General features: G+C 40.7%; 1 protein-coding gene and 1 long non-coding RNA gene across 4 annotated transcripts in view; one reads left to right on the forward strand and one right to left on the reverse strand.

Annotated features, from left to right (window-relative positions):
• Positions 1–15,518, forward strand: part of IBTK (inhibitor of Bruton tyrosine kinase) — a 57,698-nt gene extending 42,180 nt beyond the window's left edge. For 2 of the 3 annotated variants that reach the window (XM_020796731.3, XM_020796817.3), the window contains exons 23-29: positions 1,935–2,098; positions 2,901–2,993; positions 3,642–3,785; positions 11,683–11,817; positions 13,280–13,351; positions 13,438–13,570; positions 14,278–15,518. In XM_020796731.3, coding sequence (XP_020652390.3) covers positions 1,935–2,098; positions 2,901–2,993; positions 3,642–3,785; positions 11,683–11,817; positions 13,280–13,351; positions 13,438–13,570; positions 14,278–14,403 — 867 coding nt within the window. In that variant the 3' untranslated portion in view covers positions 14,404–15,518. Of the gene's footprint in view, positions 1–1,934; positions 2,099–2,900; positions 2,994–3,641; positions 3,786–11,682; positions 11,818–13,266; positions 13,352–13,437; positions 13,571–14,277 lie in introns of all 3 variants that reach the window. The other variant, XR_012086974.2, reaches the window with a different exon arrangement.
• Positions 1,591–9,206, reverse strand: LOC144584444 (uncharacterized). The gene is made up of 2 exons (XR_013538681.1): positions 7,296–9,206; positions 1,591–4,071 (listed from the first exon to the last, which is right to left on the reverse strand). It is a non-coding gene; the product is annotated as an uncharacterized LOC144584444 (long non-coding RNA).
• Positions 15,519–16,825: the final 1,307 nt, after the last annotated feature.

Below are 16,825 nucleotides of genomic sequence, written 5' to 3' on the forward strand. Positions count from 1 at the left end.
GCTCTGTCTCTTCTGTAAGGTGCTAGTTGAGGTGGTGGAATAACATGTATTTAATCTATAGAGTTGATCTGTGACTTCCACAGATGTTGCCTCTCTGCTATGGTCTGCAGCATTCGTACTGTCAAAGCATTATGCTACATGAAAATGTATTCTCTACTTAGGGTAGTATAAATGTAAATGAGTCATGATAGCCTTTTCCAAAGTTGTGCCATTTAGACAAGCTGGCCTGCAGTTCATGGTCAAGGCTGGTGAGTTGTAGAAGACATGAGGTTTTGGAAGTTGAAATAGGAGCTGTTGCTTGTGTTACTTGTTACACTAGAACAGTGGTTCTTAACCTTTGTTACTCGGATGTTTTTGAACTGCAACTCCCAGAAACCCCAGCCAGCACAGTTGGTGGTGAAGGCTTCTGGGAGTTGCAGTCCAAAACTCCTGAGTAACCCAAGGTTAAGAACCAGTGCACTAGAACACCTAAGAATGCCTGAAGGAGTTACAGGTGTGTTACTTGAAAGAATATAGCACTGATAAATGCTACTGTTATTTTTTTAAACTTGCAAGCAGAAAACTGTGCACATATGTATTCTCCTTGTGCTTAAGTAAGGAGCCCTTAAACTCATGACACAGTCCAGAGCACTGTGCAAATCATTTGGGGTTTAATCAGTTTAACCTCCAAGTGCTGTCTCCATTTCTAAAACCAGAGGGTCTTTAAAGCAAGGTTCTGTGCTATAAGGAATAGCTACTGGAAGGAGGTAAGGATTCCATCTGGATGTATCCAAATGCTTAGATATGCCTATAGCAGTTCTACTAGATCTGATTCAGTGACCAAAATCCTCAGTTGTACTCATGAGCGTAACTCTGATGTTATAACATTTGGAGCTAAAGTGTTGTAAGTCAGAAAGTTGTTGTATACAGTGGTGCCTCGATGTACAAACTTAATCCGTTCCGGAAGATGGGCATAAGTCGAAATGGTCGTAAGTCAAAACACCATTTCCCATTGAAATACAATTAATCCGTTCTGGCCAAAGAAAAAAATCACCAAAAAAAATCACTGCAAGACCCATCGGAAATGTGATTAATTCCTTCCAGCTGAAGGGGGGGGGAGAGAAGCAAGCAGAGCATGCAAGACAGATGGAAATGTGGAAAAAGCAATGCAAAAAGCAAGCAAAGCATGCAAGACAGAGCAGAAATGGGAAAAGAGCAATGCAAAAAGCAAGTGAACCATGCAAGACAGATCGGAAATGGGAAAGAGCAATGCAAAAAGCACGCGAAGCATGCAAGACAGATTGGAAATGGGGAAAAAGCAAAGCACCAACAAACAAACCTCCAAGACCCATCAGAAATGGGGGAGGGGGGACAAAAAAACAAAGAAACCCCCAAGACATATCACAGCACAGAAACATAACCCCCCAGCCCAAATTCACGTTACAAAAACACCCAGAACAGTTTTTAAAAAGCAGAAAACAGCACCTTACCTTACCAGGCAAGCTCCTCCAATTGCACACTCTCTAACTGCTGGGGTGAAACAGCTACAAAGAAGCAGCCTCATCGCCACCTACAGTTAGCAATTTGAATTTCCCGCCTTTTTCCCCTGCCTTTTTCTGTTCATAACTCAAAGCTCCAGTTGCAAGTAGAAGCAAAATTTTGCAGCTGGAGCTGGTCATAACTTGAAATGGTCGTAAGTAGGGACGTTTGTAAGTCAGGGCACCACTGTATACTATGGTTTGTGTGGCAAAATATGCGAGTTGTCATGCAACAAATTATGTCTGTGCTGTCTCTAACTTTCAGTAACTCACTGCCAAAAGCTACACTATTTATATTATACCAACATAAAATAGCGATAAGATTTTGGCCAATCACTATTTGATTGTTATTGTTCTCCTTGAATGTGCCTATAAATGCAGTTCTACTCTTGTAATTTTAATCTGATTTTATTTCAGGTGAAAGAGAAGACATGCATTTCCAGTACTGTCACTCTACATACCAATAAAGAGGGCAGAATATGTGATGGACCATCAGTGCAAAAAATATCTCTCCCACGGTGCATTCCTAATAACAAAAACACCTCTGCAAGCTCTTCCAACTGGGTTGTCAGCTCTTTCAGGTATATTTTTGTGCTTCTTTCCACATTTCTTGTGTCTCTCAGCTGTTCATGTGGTATGCCTCCAGTGTGACAAGCTTTTGGATTGTGGACTTCTCTCCAAACTGAAAGGCACTGGCTGAAATCCTGTTCATGTAAGTTACACTACATAAGGCCAGTGCCATCACTAGCTGGACAATTCTTTGGGAACCCAACAATTCCTACTTCTGTGGCTCACATGTAATGCCTTTCATTGTTGGGAACCCATGAGGACCCCAGGACTGCAGAAGGAAGTCTTTAATTACGGAAAATCACCACCACTTTATACTTTCAGCCGATGTATATATATTTTTAGTTGTTAACATACTTTCTGAAGAACCAGATGATTAGGTGATTTTATGATTCCTGTGAACATCACTCTAATGATTCTGACTATACTAAGAGTGCTAATTCTCTTTTTTAATGGAAGCTGTTACATCTGTAATTGGTTTCAGCTTAAACCTGCTATCTTTAAGGCTTTGATGCACAGTAGTTTTTTAAAAAAACTTCACATCAAGTAAAATGCTGGGTTTAAAGTATTTTTTAGCATTGTCCTTAGACATATAAGTACCCTTGGTGTGTATGTTTCCTGAAAAAAAAAGAGAGGATATAAATGTTTGTTTGAAAACATTCTATTGGTGGTTTGCCATAATTGAGGAAGTAGACATAAATTATACATCCAGTTACAAAAGATATACAAGACTTAGGAGGTTTCAGTGGTGTTTGGCAACTGGAATATAAGTAAAAATGGGTTCCTTGAGATATAAGGACTTTTTTTTCCATTCAGTCCTGCCAGTCCTCCAGCCATGGATTTAAGAACTATTATGGAAATTGAAGAAAACATGCAAAAATGTGGAAGTGTGCCGAAGATCAATTCAAGGTTGGTAAAAAAAAAACCCAAGGATTTTAAAATAAATTATAAGATGGAATTGTGTTAATGTAAATAATAGCTGTACCTATCATGCAGTAAGATGAAGAAAAAACAACTGGCATTATCTCAGTTGTAGATATGTTATTTTCTGGCCCCATTAACATAAAAAAAAATCTCATATAAAAAAAATTGTTTGTGTAGAACATAGTCTTCCTACCACAGCATCCAGAGGCAGAAAGTGCTGGGGCCAGGAGATGCTCCAGAAATCTTAAAGGTACACTTTAAAGTTTTTCAGAGCATCTCCTGGCCCCAGCAGACTCCAGAACCCACAAAAGAAATTTTGCTATCTTGCAACTGGGCCAGTTTAGTGATAACCAGAGGCAGCGTCACTTCTGCTTTGCTGCATTAATGTCAGCCGAAAAGTTTATAGGGCATTTTTTTGTTCAAGTGTGTCATGTACACTGGAGCCAAAAAAACCCAAGTGATTAAAAAAAATTTACCGTATTTTTCTGTGCAAAGAAAATTGCACAGTTGAATACTATCCCCAGATTTCAGCCACGGACACTTCAGTTCTTCTGGAGTCCCATTTTGCCATCAGAATCCATAGAACTTTGACCTACGAAATATAGCTTTCTTTTTTCTTTTTTCCTTTTGTAGTAGGCCAAGTCCTCATGCGAGCAAGCTTTCCCAGAAGCAAAGGAAACTGATAGCGCTGGCTGCGAAGGAGAGCAACCCAGAGATTGTGCCAGATGCTGTTGTGCCACCTGCATCCCCTAAAACTCCCAAAGCAGGGAATGTGTGGTATGTTTTGTTGTCGCTATGCTGAATGGATGGTAGGCTTTGTTCTTGTGTTAATGCATCCTGTGACTCATTTCAGGTTTTAAAAATGACCTCCCCTTTTTTCAGTCTAGCAACTTAGCACATTTATGACTTAAATCTTACAGTCTCATTGAACACCTAGTAATCTGTGGCAACCTGCCTTATATTGAGCTAGACCAGTGGTCCGTTTAAAATACTCTTGCTCACTCTGGCTGTTCAAGGGTCCTTTCCACACCTACTTCTGGAGATCCTTTTTAGTAGTGATGCCCTGGATTGCTCCTTCATGGATTGCTGCCTTGTCGTGGCGAAGGGGCTTGAGTAACTCAGAGAAGCTATGGGCTATGCCGTGCAGGGACACCCAAGACGGACAGGACATAGTGGAGAGTTCCGACTAAACGCAATCCACCTGGAGTAGGAAATGGCAAGCCACTCCAGTATCTTTGCCAAGAACGCCCCATGATCAGAAACAAAAGGCTAAAAGATATGACGCTGGAAGATGGGCCCCTCAGGTCGGAAGGCGTCCAACATGCTACTGAGGAAGAGCGGAGGACAAGTACAAGTAGCTCCAGAGCTAATGAAGTGGTTGGGCCAAAGCCGAAAGGACGCTCAGCTGTGGACATGCCTGGAAGTGAAAGGAAAGTCCAATGCTGTAAAGAAAAATACTGCATAGGAACCTGGAATGTAAGATCTATGAACCTTGGGAAGCTGGAGGTGGTCAAACAGGAGATGGCAAGAATAAACATCGACATCCTGGGCATCAGTGAACTAAAATGGACAGGAATGGGCGAATTCAGCTCAGATGATTATCATATCTACTACTGTGGGCAAGAATCCCGTAGAAGGAATGGAGTAGCCCTCATAGTCAACAAAAGAGTGGGAAAAGCTGTAATGGGATACAATCTCAAAAATGATAGAATGATGTCAATACGAATCCAAGGCAGACCATTCAACATCACAATAATCCAAGTTTATGCACCAACCAGCATTGCTGAGGAGACTGAAATTGAACAATTCTATGAAGATTTACAACACCTTCTAGAACTGACACCAAAGAAAGATGTTCTTCTCATTCTAGGGGACTGGAATGCTAAAGTAGGGAGCCAAGAGATAAAAGGAACAACAGGGAAGTTTGGCCTTGGAGTTCAGAACGAAGCAGGACAAAGGCTAATAGAGTTTTGTCAAGAGAATAAGCTGGTCATCACAAACACTCTTTTCCAACAACACAAGAGGCGACTCTACACATGGAAATCACCAGATGGGCAATATCGAAATCAGATTGATTATATTCTCTGCAGCCAAAGATGGAGAAGCTCTATACAGTCAGCAAAAACAAGACCTGGAGCTGACTGTGGTTCTGATCATCAGCTTCTCATAGCAAAATTCAAGCTTAGACTGAAGAGAGTAGGAAAAACCACTGGGCCACTCAGGTATAATCTAAACCAAATCCCTTATGAATACACAGTGGAAGTAAAGAACAGATTTAAGGAACTAGATTTGGTGGACAGAGTGCCTGAAGAACTTTGGATAGAGGCTCGTAACATTGTCCAGGAGGCAGCAATGAAAACCATCCCAAAGAAAAGGAAATGCAAGAAAGCAAAGTGGCTGTCCAACGAGGCCTTAGAAATAGCAGAGAGGAGAAGGGAAGCAAAATGCAAGGAAGATAGGGAAAGTTACAGAAAATTGAATGCAGACTTCCAGAGAATAGCAAGGAGAGACAAGAGGGCCTTCTTAAATGAACAATGCAAAGAAATAGAGGAAGATAACAGAAAAGGAAAGACCAGAGATCTGTTCAGGAAAATTGGCCATATTAGAGGAACATTTTGCGCAAAGATGAACATGATAAAAGACAAAAATGGGAGGGACCTAACAGAAGCAGAAGATGTCAAGAAGAGGTGGCAAGAATACACAGAGGAATTATATCAGAAAGATTTGGATATCCCGGACAACCCAGACAATGTAGTTGCTGACCTTGAGCCAGACATCCTGGAGAGCGAAGTCAAGTGGGCCTTAGAAAGCCTGGCTAACAACAAGGCCAGTGGAGGTGATGGCATTCCAGTTGAACTATTTAAAATCTTGAAAGATGATGCTGTTAAGGTGCTGCATTCAATATGCCAGCAAGTTTGGAAAACTCAACAGTGGCCAGAGGATTGGAAAAGATCAGTCTACATCCCAATCCCAAAGAAAGGCAGTGCCAAAGAATGCTCCAACTACCGTACAATTGCACTCATTTCGCACGCTAGCAAGGTTATGCTCAAAATCCTGCAAGGTAGGCTTCAGCAGTATGTGGACCGAGAACTCCCAGAAGTACAAGCTGGATTCCGAAGAGGCAGAGGAACTCGAGACCAAATTGCTAACTTGCGCTGGATTATGGAGAAAGCCAGAGAGTTCCAGAAAAATATCTACTTCTGCTTCATTGACTATGCAAAAGCCTTTGACTGTGTGGACCACAGCAAACTATGGCAAGTTCTTAAAGAAATGGGAGTGCCTGACCACTTTATCTGTCTCCTGAGAAACCTATATGTGGGACAGGAAGCAACAGTTAGAACTGGTCATGGAACAACTGAGTGGTTCAAAATTGGGAAAGGAGTACGGCAAGGCTGTATATTGTCCCCCAGCTTATTTAACTTATATGCAGAATACATCATCCGGAAGGCTGGACTGGAAGAAACCCAAGCCGGAATTAAGATTGCCGGAAGAAATATCAACAACCTCCGATATGCAGATGATACCACTCTGATGGCAGAAAGTGAGGAGGAATTAAAGAACCTTGTAATGAGAGTGAAAGAGGAGAGTGCAAAAAATGGTCTGAAACTCAACATCAAAAAAACTAAGATCATGGCCACTGGTCCCATCACCTCCTGGGAAATAGAAGGGGAAGATATGGAGGCAGTGTCAAATTTTATCTTCCTGGGCTCCATGATCACTGCAGATGGAGACAGCAGCCCTGAAATTAAAAGACGCCTTCTTCTTGGGAGGAAAGCGATGACAAATCTTGACAGCATCTTGAAAAGCAGAGACATCACCTTGCCGACAAAAGTCCGAATAGTCAAAGATATGGTTTTTCCTGTCGTGATGTATGGAAGTGAGAGCTGGACCATAAAGAAAGCAGACCGCCGAAGAATTGATGCCTTTGAATTGTGGTGCTGGAGGAGACTCTTGAGAATCCCCTGGACTGCAAGGAGAACAAACCTATCAGTTCTAAAGGAAATCAACCCTGAGTGCTCACTGGAAGGACAGATCTTGAAGCTGAGGCTCCAGTACTTTGGCCATCTCATGAGAAGAAAAGAGTCCTTGGAAAAAACCTTGATGTTAGGAAGATGTGATGGCAAGAGGAGAAGGGGACGACCGAGGATGAGATGGCTGGACAGTGTCTGCGAAGCAACCAACATGAACCTGACACAACTCCGGGAGGCAGTAGAAGACAGAAGGGCCTGGCGTGCTCTGGTCCATGGGGTCACGAAGAGTCGGACACGACTAAACGACTAAACACACCTGGATTGGACCCGGAGCTTTGTATATGGTATTATTTTTCCTAATCTAAAGCAGCCTTGCCCAGTGTGATGACTTCTATGCACCGGATTACAAACTCCGTCACCTAACCACTGCTTATGCTGCCTGTGACTGGTGGGAATTGTAGTTGAAAACAGGTATCAGGTTGGAAAAGGCTAATCTAAAGCAACCTGTGGATTGGAGGAGAGACCAGAGACCTATTTTCATTGCCTCCCTCCTCCTAGTATGATTATATCTTATCCTAGTCTTCGAAGTAAGTGAGGCTGAGATGGTGATTTTCACCAGGTCATTACTGAGTTTCATAGATCAGCAGAGATTTCAGCCTGGTAGAAATCCCACAGTTTGGCTTAAAGGCATGAGAAGAATCCTGCTGCGTTTAGTGGTTCTGTTCCTGCAGTACCCAGCCAGATGCCTATAGAAAGCTCAGAGACAGGACATGAGTGCAATACCTCCTTCTGCTTCTATTCCCCTCTCAGATTTAGGGATTGCTTGTGGATTATAATATTGTGAGAGAGGAAGAAACTGTCCCCTTAATTTTTACTTGTATTCCTATCTATCATGTCTTCCCTTGCTTCCCAAACTTTTCAGTGTTTCATCTTAGTGATTCCAGATTCCCTTTGTCTATTTTTCCACCTCTTCTTTCTCCTTCCAAAATTATATAGAATCACTTTTATCAATACAAAACCAATAAATTCTCCCCATATATCTGCAAACACACATTTATATATATGCTCACAGAGGAAAATAAGTGCCTATTTTCTGGCACCTTCTCTAGCACATCTTGGAACAATTGCCATCCGTCAATTGTCTTCAGGTCCATCAGTCTCTATTAGCATATGTATGGTCAGAGTGTTTTTGCCCCAGTATATAACTCTTCATACCTGCTCACATTGTATGGCACCTGCCGTTTTAATGCCCATTCACCCAGTTTATCCTCTACACTACAGAATATTGGAATAGGCTTATGTTGCTTTAACAATTGAATACTTGTTTGTACAATTTTTATGTGGGTATGAACAGCTGGAACGTCCTTCACAAATTTCTTTTGAATGCAAAAATGGAAAATAGCAGGTTTTAAGCAGGCATTTCCATGTGAAATCTGTAATTGTTAAGAACACATGCAACTGGCTTCATGTATGATGGAATTTGTTTTAGTATTTTAAGTCCCCATGTGAAACAAACATTTTACTTTTTCTGGCTTGGTGGCACTTTCCAGTTACAGTTTTCATTAAGCATGGTTGACTTAACTAGTTAACACTAAGAAACTTAAGTGTGTAGCATTAGGGTATAACTTACTTTTTAAACAGAAACTCTTATGCCTGTGTTTGGCATCAGATGCAGGTTTCTGTCTGCGCTGGCAGTTTGTGGCAGTCTCCAGAACTTTTGTTTTGCAGTGAAACAAGATACTTGGCATGGAAATTCAGCAGCTCTCCTGGCAAGATGAGATGCCAGAGGGTGTGGGACCTTCTGGAACTCTTTTTTGGTTGACAGAGAGACTCTATATATCTTAAACCGCAGTTGCATTATTCATGCCAATGAAACCAGATTTCACGGTTTGGGAGAAGTTAAGACTATGTAGTAGTCTTTGAAGATGAATTAAGAAAAATAAAATCAGTACTGAAATATTAAATGTATGGGTAGTGAAGGCAAAGCAACCCCTCCCCCATTATGTTTTTTATATATTTTCACGGAGCACTCAATATGTCATAGTGTTTCGGGGAGCAAGGAATATAGTACTATATCTGCTGGGAGGTGCTGCCTTCCTTTGCTACTTCTCTCTCCTTTTGACAGGATTGAATGAATTATTACCATGTATCCCCAAAAACAAGATAGGGTCTTATATTAATTTTTGCTCGTAACATGCATTAGGACTTATTTTCAGGGGATTTTTTCCTTTTATTTATTTATTTATTTATTTATTTATTTATTTATTTATTTATTTATTTATTTATTTATTTATTTATTTATTTAATATCCCGCCTATCTGGTCAAGCGAGGACCACTCTAGGCAGCTAACAATCTTAAAAATAATACAGTAAAAAATGTAAATAAACAGTTCTAAATCATAAAAACACTACATTACAATGCAAAAACACAAAACATAGAACAGTAAGAGAGGAAAGAAAGAGGTCATGAGTTATGTGATGGGAAGGCCTGCCAAAACATCCAAGTTTTTAATTGCTTCTTAAAGGTACCCAGCAAGGGAGCCCCGCGAATCTCAGGAGGCAAGTTGTTCCAGAGGCGAGGAGCCACCGCCGAGAAGGCCCGATTTCTTGTCTTTTCCTTCCGGGCCTCCCTTGGCGTTAGGCTCCTCAGCCTCACCTCCTGGCTCGCACGAGTGACACGGTAGATCTTGGTGGGAGTAGGCGTTTTGCCAAGTATCGAGACCCTAAACCGTTTAGGGCTTTATAGGTAAGCATCAACACTTTGAAGTTGATGCGGAATCAGATGGGCAGCCAATGCAATGCCAATCTACATTGATTCAGATACAGTCCTGTCATCATCTGGTTGCTGCACAATGGTGGAGGGCAAGGTTTCACTTAACTAGGGCTTATTTTCAGGTTAGGTCTTATTTTGGGGAAAACAGGATACTTTTCTCTGTGCCAATTTTAGTTAAGAGATTCCAATTTTCATGAATAGTGCTGTATTTTTCCATTTATAAAATGCCCCCATGTATAAGACACCCCCATTTTCTAATCCAAAATTAAGAAATCTAAGTGGGGCTTTGATCCCTGCTTTCTCCTCTACTTGTTTTTGTTCTCTCCTCAGCTTACTTCTGTGTATAAGACGACCCTCAATTTTTAGTGGAAAGATTTTAGACAAAAGTATAGTCTTATACACGGAAAAATACGGTATTTAATGCACATGTAGTGCTTAAGCTCTTCCTCTCCTTTAAGCCTTAGTGTATGACCTGTGTTGTTCCATGTTGATACTTTGTATTGATGTCGAGACATTTAACATGGATAAGGGGGTTTTGACATCTAAAATGCTGAATGTTGTACACCTGTTGTCCAAGGTATCACAATTACTAGAAAAATCTGAAAATGCAGATTTTTCCTTGAAAGGGAGAATAAGAACTTTCTGCAGCTTAAAAGAAACACTTTACAAGAGAAGTGGGGAAACGTTTTTTCTCTAAGATGGATTGCCTGAGGCTTTTCTCCTGCAGCTCTTGCCGCCTTTTGTGACACCTTCATATGGTTAAACCAGCCTCTGTTGCAAAGGGGTTTACAGTAGCATTCAAGAATCTATAGATACAGTAGGGAAGCTGTAATCTGCTTGTACATAAAATTGCTCAAATGGTGCACTTGTAAAATAAGCCCTGTTTATCTCTTCCAGCCATCGAAATAAACAAACAAACAAACATTGGCACGGCTCTCAAAAAGGAAGAGTTTTCTGAGCCGGAAAGTCATTGCCAATAGTAGCTCCTTTGCATGCCTCAGGGTAGTTTTTTTTCTTAATAAAAGGTTTTAATCTCTGTCTTTATAACCAGCATATGTGACAGTTGTGAACATCCAATGATTTTATATAAATATATCTTTAATATATTTAATACATCTTATATTAAATTATACCACTGATTCCTCAAGTCCAGGTCTCTCTCTCTCTGTACGCTGTAGCAAGATTTTATAATATGTTATATATTTTATCTATTTTATCTTTGTATGAACGGGTCAGTGACTGCACAATAAAACTATCTACCATATACAGTGGTGCCTCGCATAGCGAGGTTAATCTGTTCTGGATTAACCTTCGCTGTCCTGAAGCATCGCTGAACGGGGCAGGGATTTCCATTGGAACGCATTAAACATCGTTTAATGCGTTCCAAATGGGCCAAATACTCACCGTTCAGCGATGCTTCAGGATGGCCGGCAGCCATTTTCGCGCCCTCGCCTCGCTTAACGAGGGCGCGAAAACGCTGCGCGCGGCCATTTTCGGCCATTTCCAGGCTTCCGGCGGCCATTTTGGCCGCCGAACAGCTGATCGTCGGGGTTTGTTTTGCGAAGATCGGTAAGCGAAACGCTTACCGGTCTTCGCTAAGCGAATTTTGCCCCATTAAAAAAACGTTGAGCGATCGCATTAGCGATCCGAAAAAACGGATCGCTATGCGATTTCATCGTTATACGGTGCGCTCGTTAAGCGAGGCACCACTGTAGTTCACAAAATTCACAAAATTCTTGTGAAGTAGGATTTTTCATACAGTTAAAAGTTCTGCAAAGCTGTTATCTAACAGGAAACAAATGAAATGTTAGGCTTATTGGGAAGGTTTGTCATAGCTGTTCTATGTGTGTGTTAGGCGCTGTCAAGTCACATCTGACTTATAGCAACCCAGAAAAGTGTGATCGAAACTTTGCTGCTCCTTCTGTTAAAGGGCCTCTCCGTTGCATTCTACTTTGCCAAAATCATTCCGTGATCTCCTAGTGGAGGAGAAGAAGACAGGTGGTGCCAGTTCTGGAAAATTGTGTACTAAAGTGGTGGAGGATGCTCCAGGTCAGAAATCTCTGAGGTGAGAGAGCTTTCATTTTATGTTGAGTTTTAACTGAAAAATTTCTGATGAGCCCTGAAAGCATCTGCAAGTATAAAATGCTATACACATATCTTAATGTATAGCATTTTATTTTAGCAGATGTTCTGTTGGAAAACACATTTGTATAGGTTTTAAACGGGTGAGCAACTTCCAGAGACCCAGGTGATCCTGACCTCAACGGGCTAGATCTATCCCTATATCTCCCAATGCACAGAAAAATCCTTTTTCGTTTTTTATGGCATATGGTGAGCAAATTAGGTTGTTTTAGGCCATGATAAACCTTTGTTTAAAAAAACCAGAAGTGGTAAAAACAACAACAACCCTCTGCCGTTGTATGAAGTAACATGTGTAAAGTGATGCTCTTTTGGTTTGCATAGCAGTTTACATGTTAGTGAATTCTCTATCTCCATGTACACGCTACTCTAGGTGTTTTTTTTTTAAGAAATCTCTCATGGTCTGCTCTGTCACAGCCACAAATAAGGAGGAATGACTGCCACTGCTGCTCCCATTGTTCTCATATACAGCTCAACCTGTATTTTAAGAATATGGGAAAAATAAGATATGTCTTTAGAATAAATAAAAGTAAGATAAAATGCAGTTAAAAATTTTTTCTCCTTGAAGCAGTATTCTGTTGACCTGTATGCTTTACAAGTACAGTGGTGCCTCGCATGACGATGATAATCCGTTCCATTAAAATCACTGTACAGCAAAATCGTCGTCATGTGAAAACAGTTTCCACATTGGAATGCATTGAAAGATGGTTAATGCGTTCCAATGGGTAAATTACCTCGTCGTCCAGCAAATATCCTCCATAGGGCAGCCATTTTGCGAGCACCAATCAGCTGTTTTTAATCACTGTCTTCCAAAGCAGTGGTCCGGAAAACAGCGGGAAGCCATTTTGTGAAGCTGACGATCAGCTGTAAAGATTGTTGTTTTGCGATTAAATGGTCCGCAAAGCACGGACCAAGTCGTCAAGTGGAATTCCCCTATTGAAATGCCTGCTTTGCGAATCGCTGTAGCGATCGCAAAAAGGCATCGTCCTGCGGTGTCGTCGTAATGCGGGGCACCACTGGTTATTTCAAAACTACAAAGGCTGCATATGCTGGTGATACAATTAGCATAAAATACTGGTTCTAGACATTTCAGGACCTGCTAAACATTCAAGTTTCATACATATTGTTTCCTCTTTGGCTTCATTTTTGTTGTGATACTTCAGGCTCCTTAGTGTCTGCTTTTAATGAATGTGTTTTTGGTGTTTTTTTCTGTTACTATTTTTAGTGTGGTCTGATTCTTTTTAAATATTTGCACACTTACTCGTTTTAGCTTTTAAATATTGTCCTTTAATGATGTAAATCGCCTTGGGTCCTTTTTAAGGAGAAAGGTGGGATAATAGTATTTTACATAAACAAATTAAACAAATAATGATAGTTTTTGTCCCTAGACCTCTGACTGCCACGGTTTTTGGAACAGAAAATGAACATTCTTATGAGCCAACACAATTGGAAAACCAGAAGTAAGTTGCACCGGTAATTTAAAGTGTTAATCCAAAACTGTTTTCTACAGAGTGCTAATATCTTCCATTTATGCCTCCTTTTATAGCCCTTGGTTAGCAGCGTCTGTGGGGAGTCCGCCTGCAGCAACACCCATCACATTTGCAGAAATTGTTGAGGAAGAACTCCAACAAGAGGCTGCTCTTATTCGTAGTAGAGAGAAGCCTTTAGCTTTGATCCAGGTAAACAAAAATGCTTGGTACAATAAATCTGGCCATTCTGCTCCATGCATTCTCCTCGTTGTCCTGACCGTGTGTTTCTTCTGCATTTGGCCATAGCAGGCCCCAGGGCAGCTTACAGTTGCATGCTGTTTATTGGTGATTATGGCCTGTGATCACTCTAGTAGGATTTCTGAGGTATATGAGATATTCGAGAGGTGGTTTTACCAGTACCACACACCAGTGAGTTTCTGTGGCTGAACAGGGATTTCAGCCCAAGTCTCCCAAGTCCCACTCTGCCACTCTATCTGCTGCATTACATTGATTACTTAAATATATACATACCAGCATAACATTCTGCTCAGCATTTTGCACCCAAGTAAGTTTGTTCATATGCCTACACATTCAGTATTTTTTTTTTGTAATCAGATTACACTGAGCTGGCATTATTTTTCATTTGACTAGCTGTTAGAGCTGAATGCTCAGTGGTTCTACAGAAGCAGTTGTGTGTTGCTTCCTTAACTGCAGAGTTGTCTGGGAATCTGGGGTTGCACTTAAGAAGCTCAAATGCAGTTCTGTGTTCCTAGTTTGTTGAGATTTGGGTACACTTTTCTAGTATGGTAGAAAGTTCTGGTTGGTTTCACGATTCTGTGCTGTGCTGACATGTCTACTCTAATTCCTTCTAGACTTTCCAAACTTGATTCTTTCCCTTTTCTCCCTTCTCATTTCAGATTGAAGAGCGGGCTATTCAGGATTTGTTAATCCACTATCAAGCAGTTGGCAACCCTGATGAGTTTGTGGTTGTGGAAAGGTCTCCGCAGGGGCCAATAGCTGCTCCTATGTGGAACAAACACTAATGCAAACTTTTCTTGGTTTTTTAAGGCAATGTGTACACTGCACAAAGTGAGATTACTTGTTGTCTGCATGGATCTGGTGGCTCAGTTGTGAGAATGAGGATAATAATGTGTGTCCATCCCTTTCAGTGTAGTATGTGTTTTGAAAATGTATCTTCCTTACCAAATGGCATCTGTAGGTTGTGGTTGCTCACAGGGTGCATCGTATAAGGGAGGAGTTGAATACTATGTAAGCAAAAAAGAGTTTCCTATAATAATTAGCAAAAGGTGTAAAGCTAGGTGTTGCTTCTCATGTTAACAACAGGTCTTTTATAATCATGCAAACATATTGAATTAAGATGTCTGAATAATCAACCAGAATATCCCAAATTTAAGTTTCTTCTTTAAAATAAATCTTTTATGTGTAATAACAGGAAAACAAGGTCAATACTATCTATAGAAGCAACGGTGTCTAATGACTGATATGTTTGTGTGCCTATGTACTGCTTTTCTGGATGATATTCCTAACCATCTTGCCTTACATAAATGGCGAGCCTTTGTGCTAGATAAGCATTTTGTACTGAATGAAGTAAAATTATTATACAGAGAAACCTCAGACGAACCTTAACTTCTATGTGAGTTCCTACAACAGCAAATAGCGAGGAATGATAAAATGTGTGGCACAAATGGGCAGAGTAAAAATAACATGCTCAACTGCAAAATGTTTTTGGGAAAGAGCAAACAAAACTAATCAAGCGAATGATTGTGTGTATTAATGTTTTGGTAACTTCCACTTTTAACAAATGCATTGATACCATTTAGCACTGTGTGTTCCAAAATCTATACCTGATTGTGGGTGATTTTTGTTCTGCTGTTGTTTGAAAATCTTCTGAAGAATTGTTTGTTGACTGTAAATGATAATGTACTCTTTGTTGGGTGGCATTTCTGTTTGTTTTTTTGCAGGCGAGATTGGGTTTACATTGATTTGCCCTTCTAAGATTCATAGCACGGGAAGGGAATAATCTTAGTCTGCATGAAAATTTAGTTTTATCATATGGTTTGGTGTTGAATCCCAAGAATGGCTCTTAAAAAGAATTTGCAATAAAGAGTAAAATGATGGAACACCACAAGTGACCGCATGATGCAGATCTTGACTAGTGCATTATTTGTGTCTCAACATTCATTTTGAAGAAGGAAACAAACATAAGCCATTTATGAAAGGGCAGGTGTTACTTTTGTTTTGCCAGAAGTTCCAAAATGTGGGCTTGTGGTATGCTGATTTTCAGCAATGTATAAAAGGTACAGAAATGTATTTAGAACAGACTTCACATTCCAGAGATTTCCAATTACACTTTCTATGTGTGACTGGGAAATCAGAGGTACCGAGTCTGTAGCAGTTCCATTCCCCCCCCCTCAATATGTGCCCATTGTCAAGACATTTTTAAAAATCTACTTATCCATCTGTCTATCAGTCTGCCTATCTAAAGAACCCCATGCTCGAAACAGAAAGATCTACAGAATGATTTGCCCGTGGTTAGTAAAATTGAAACAGTTTGTGGCTTCACACTTACACGCTAAGAGACGTGACACCTAAAGAGAAAGCAATGGGGAGAAAAAAGGAAAGCCATCCCCCTCCCCCCAATACAACTTCATGAAAACTTAATTGGGCTGCTAGATCCCTGCTCCAAGATAAAAGGTTCAGAGAAAGAACCACAGCACTTGTGTGACATAGAATTTATTGAACAGAAGGATGGTGAAAAAGATGCAGTAGGTCATGAAAACAATGTCCTATGCCTTTGTAGCAAAGGGTGCTGGATTACCTTCCTGGCTGAGGCATCTCCTCCTTGATGTCCAGCTGCCTGGGCCCAAATGCCGAATGCTTTTATATTAGGAGTGTCTTAATTCCATAAGTTACTAGACATTTGGAGAGGATCAGTCAACAAGTGTGAGGAGTCAGCTCTTTCATGTTAGAAACTGTGATAAGGTATGGTCTACGAGCAGGAATGAGTCACCCTCTCCACTCCAAGCATGGCCTAACTTCTCAGGATAAGTTACAGACATCTTTTTACTTGTGTATCTGGGAAACTAGTGCAACACATGGATGAGCTAATGGGAACATCCAGGCTGAACAAAAGAGAAGATTTAAACCCCTAAAAGCAAGGAATGTAAACAACCCAAAATGCCCAGTGACATGAGGGAAGGTGACATTTGTACTTCTGACTAATTTTCACTGTTATGACAGTGATAAAGCAGGGCTCCTTATCACAGATGTGCTGGTAGCATTTTCAGTCAAACACACAAGTCTTGTCCAGAGTATGATTGATTTCTAGATGGGGAGATGTCCGGAGTACAATTTGCATACATGCTGCTGTGCCCATCAGTTTTATACCTACCTTTTGGCTATACCTGTTGGTGAGTGTTTTTATGTTAACACCATTCTTATAAT

The sequence above is a fragment of the Pogona vitticeps genome, chromosome 1, assembly GCF_051106095.1.
Source record: "Pogona vitticeps strain Pit_001003342236 chromosome 1, PviZW2.1, whole genome shotgun sequence".
In the NCBI taxonomy this organism is placed as follows: domain Eukaryota; kingdom Metazoa; phylum Chordata; class Lepidosauria; order Squamata; family Agamidae; genus Pogona; species Pogona vitticeps.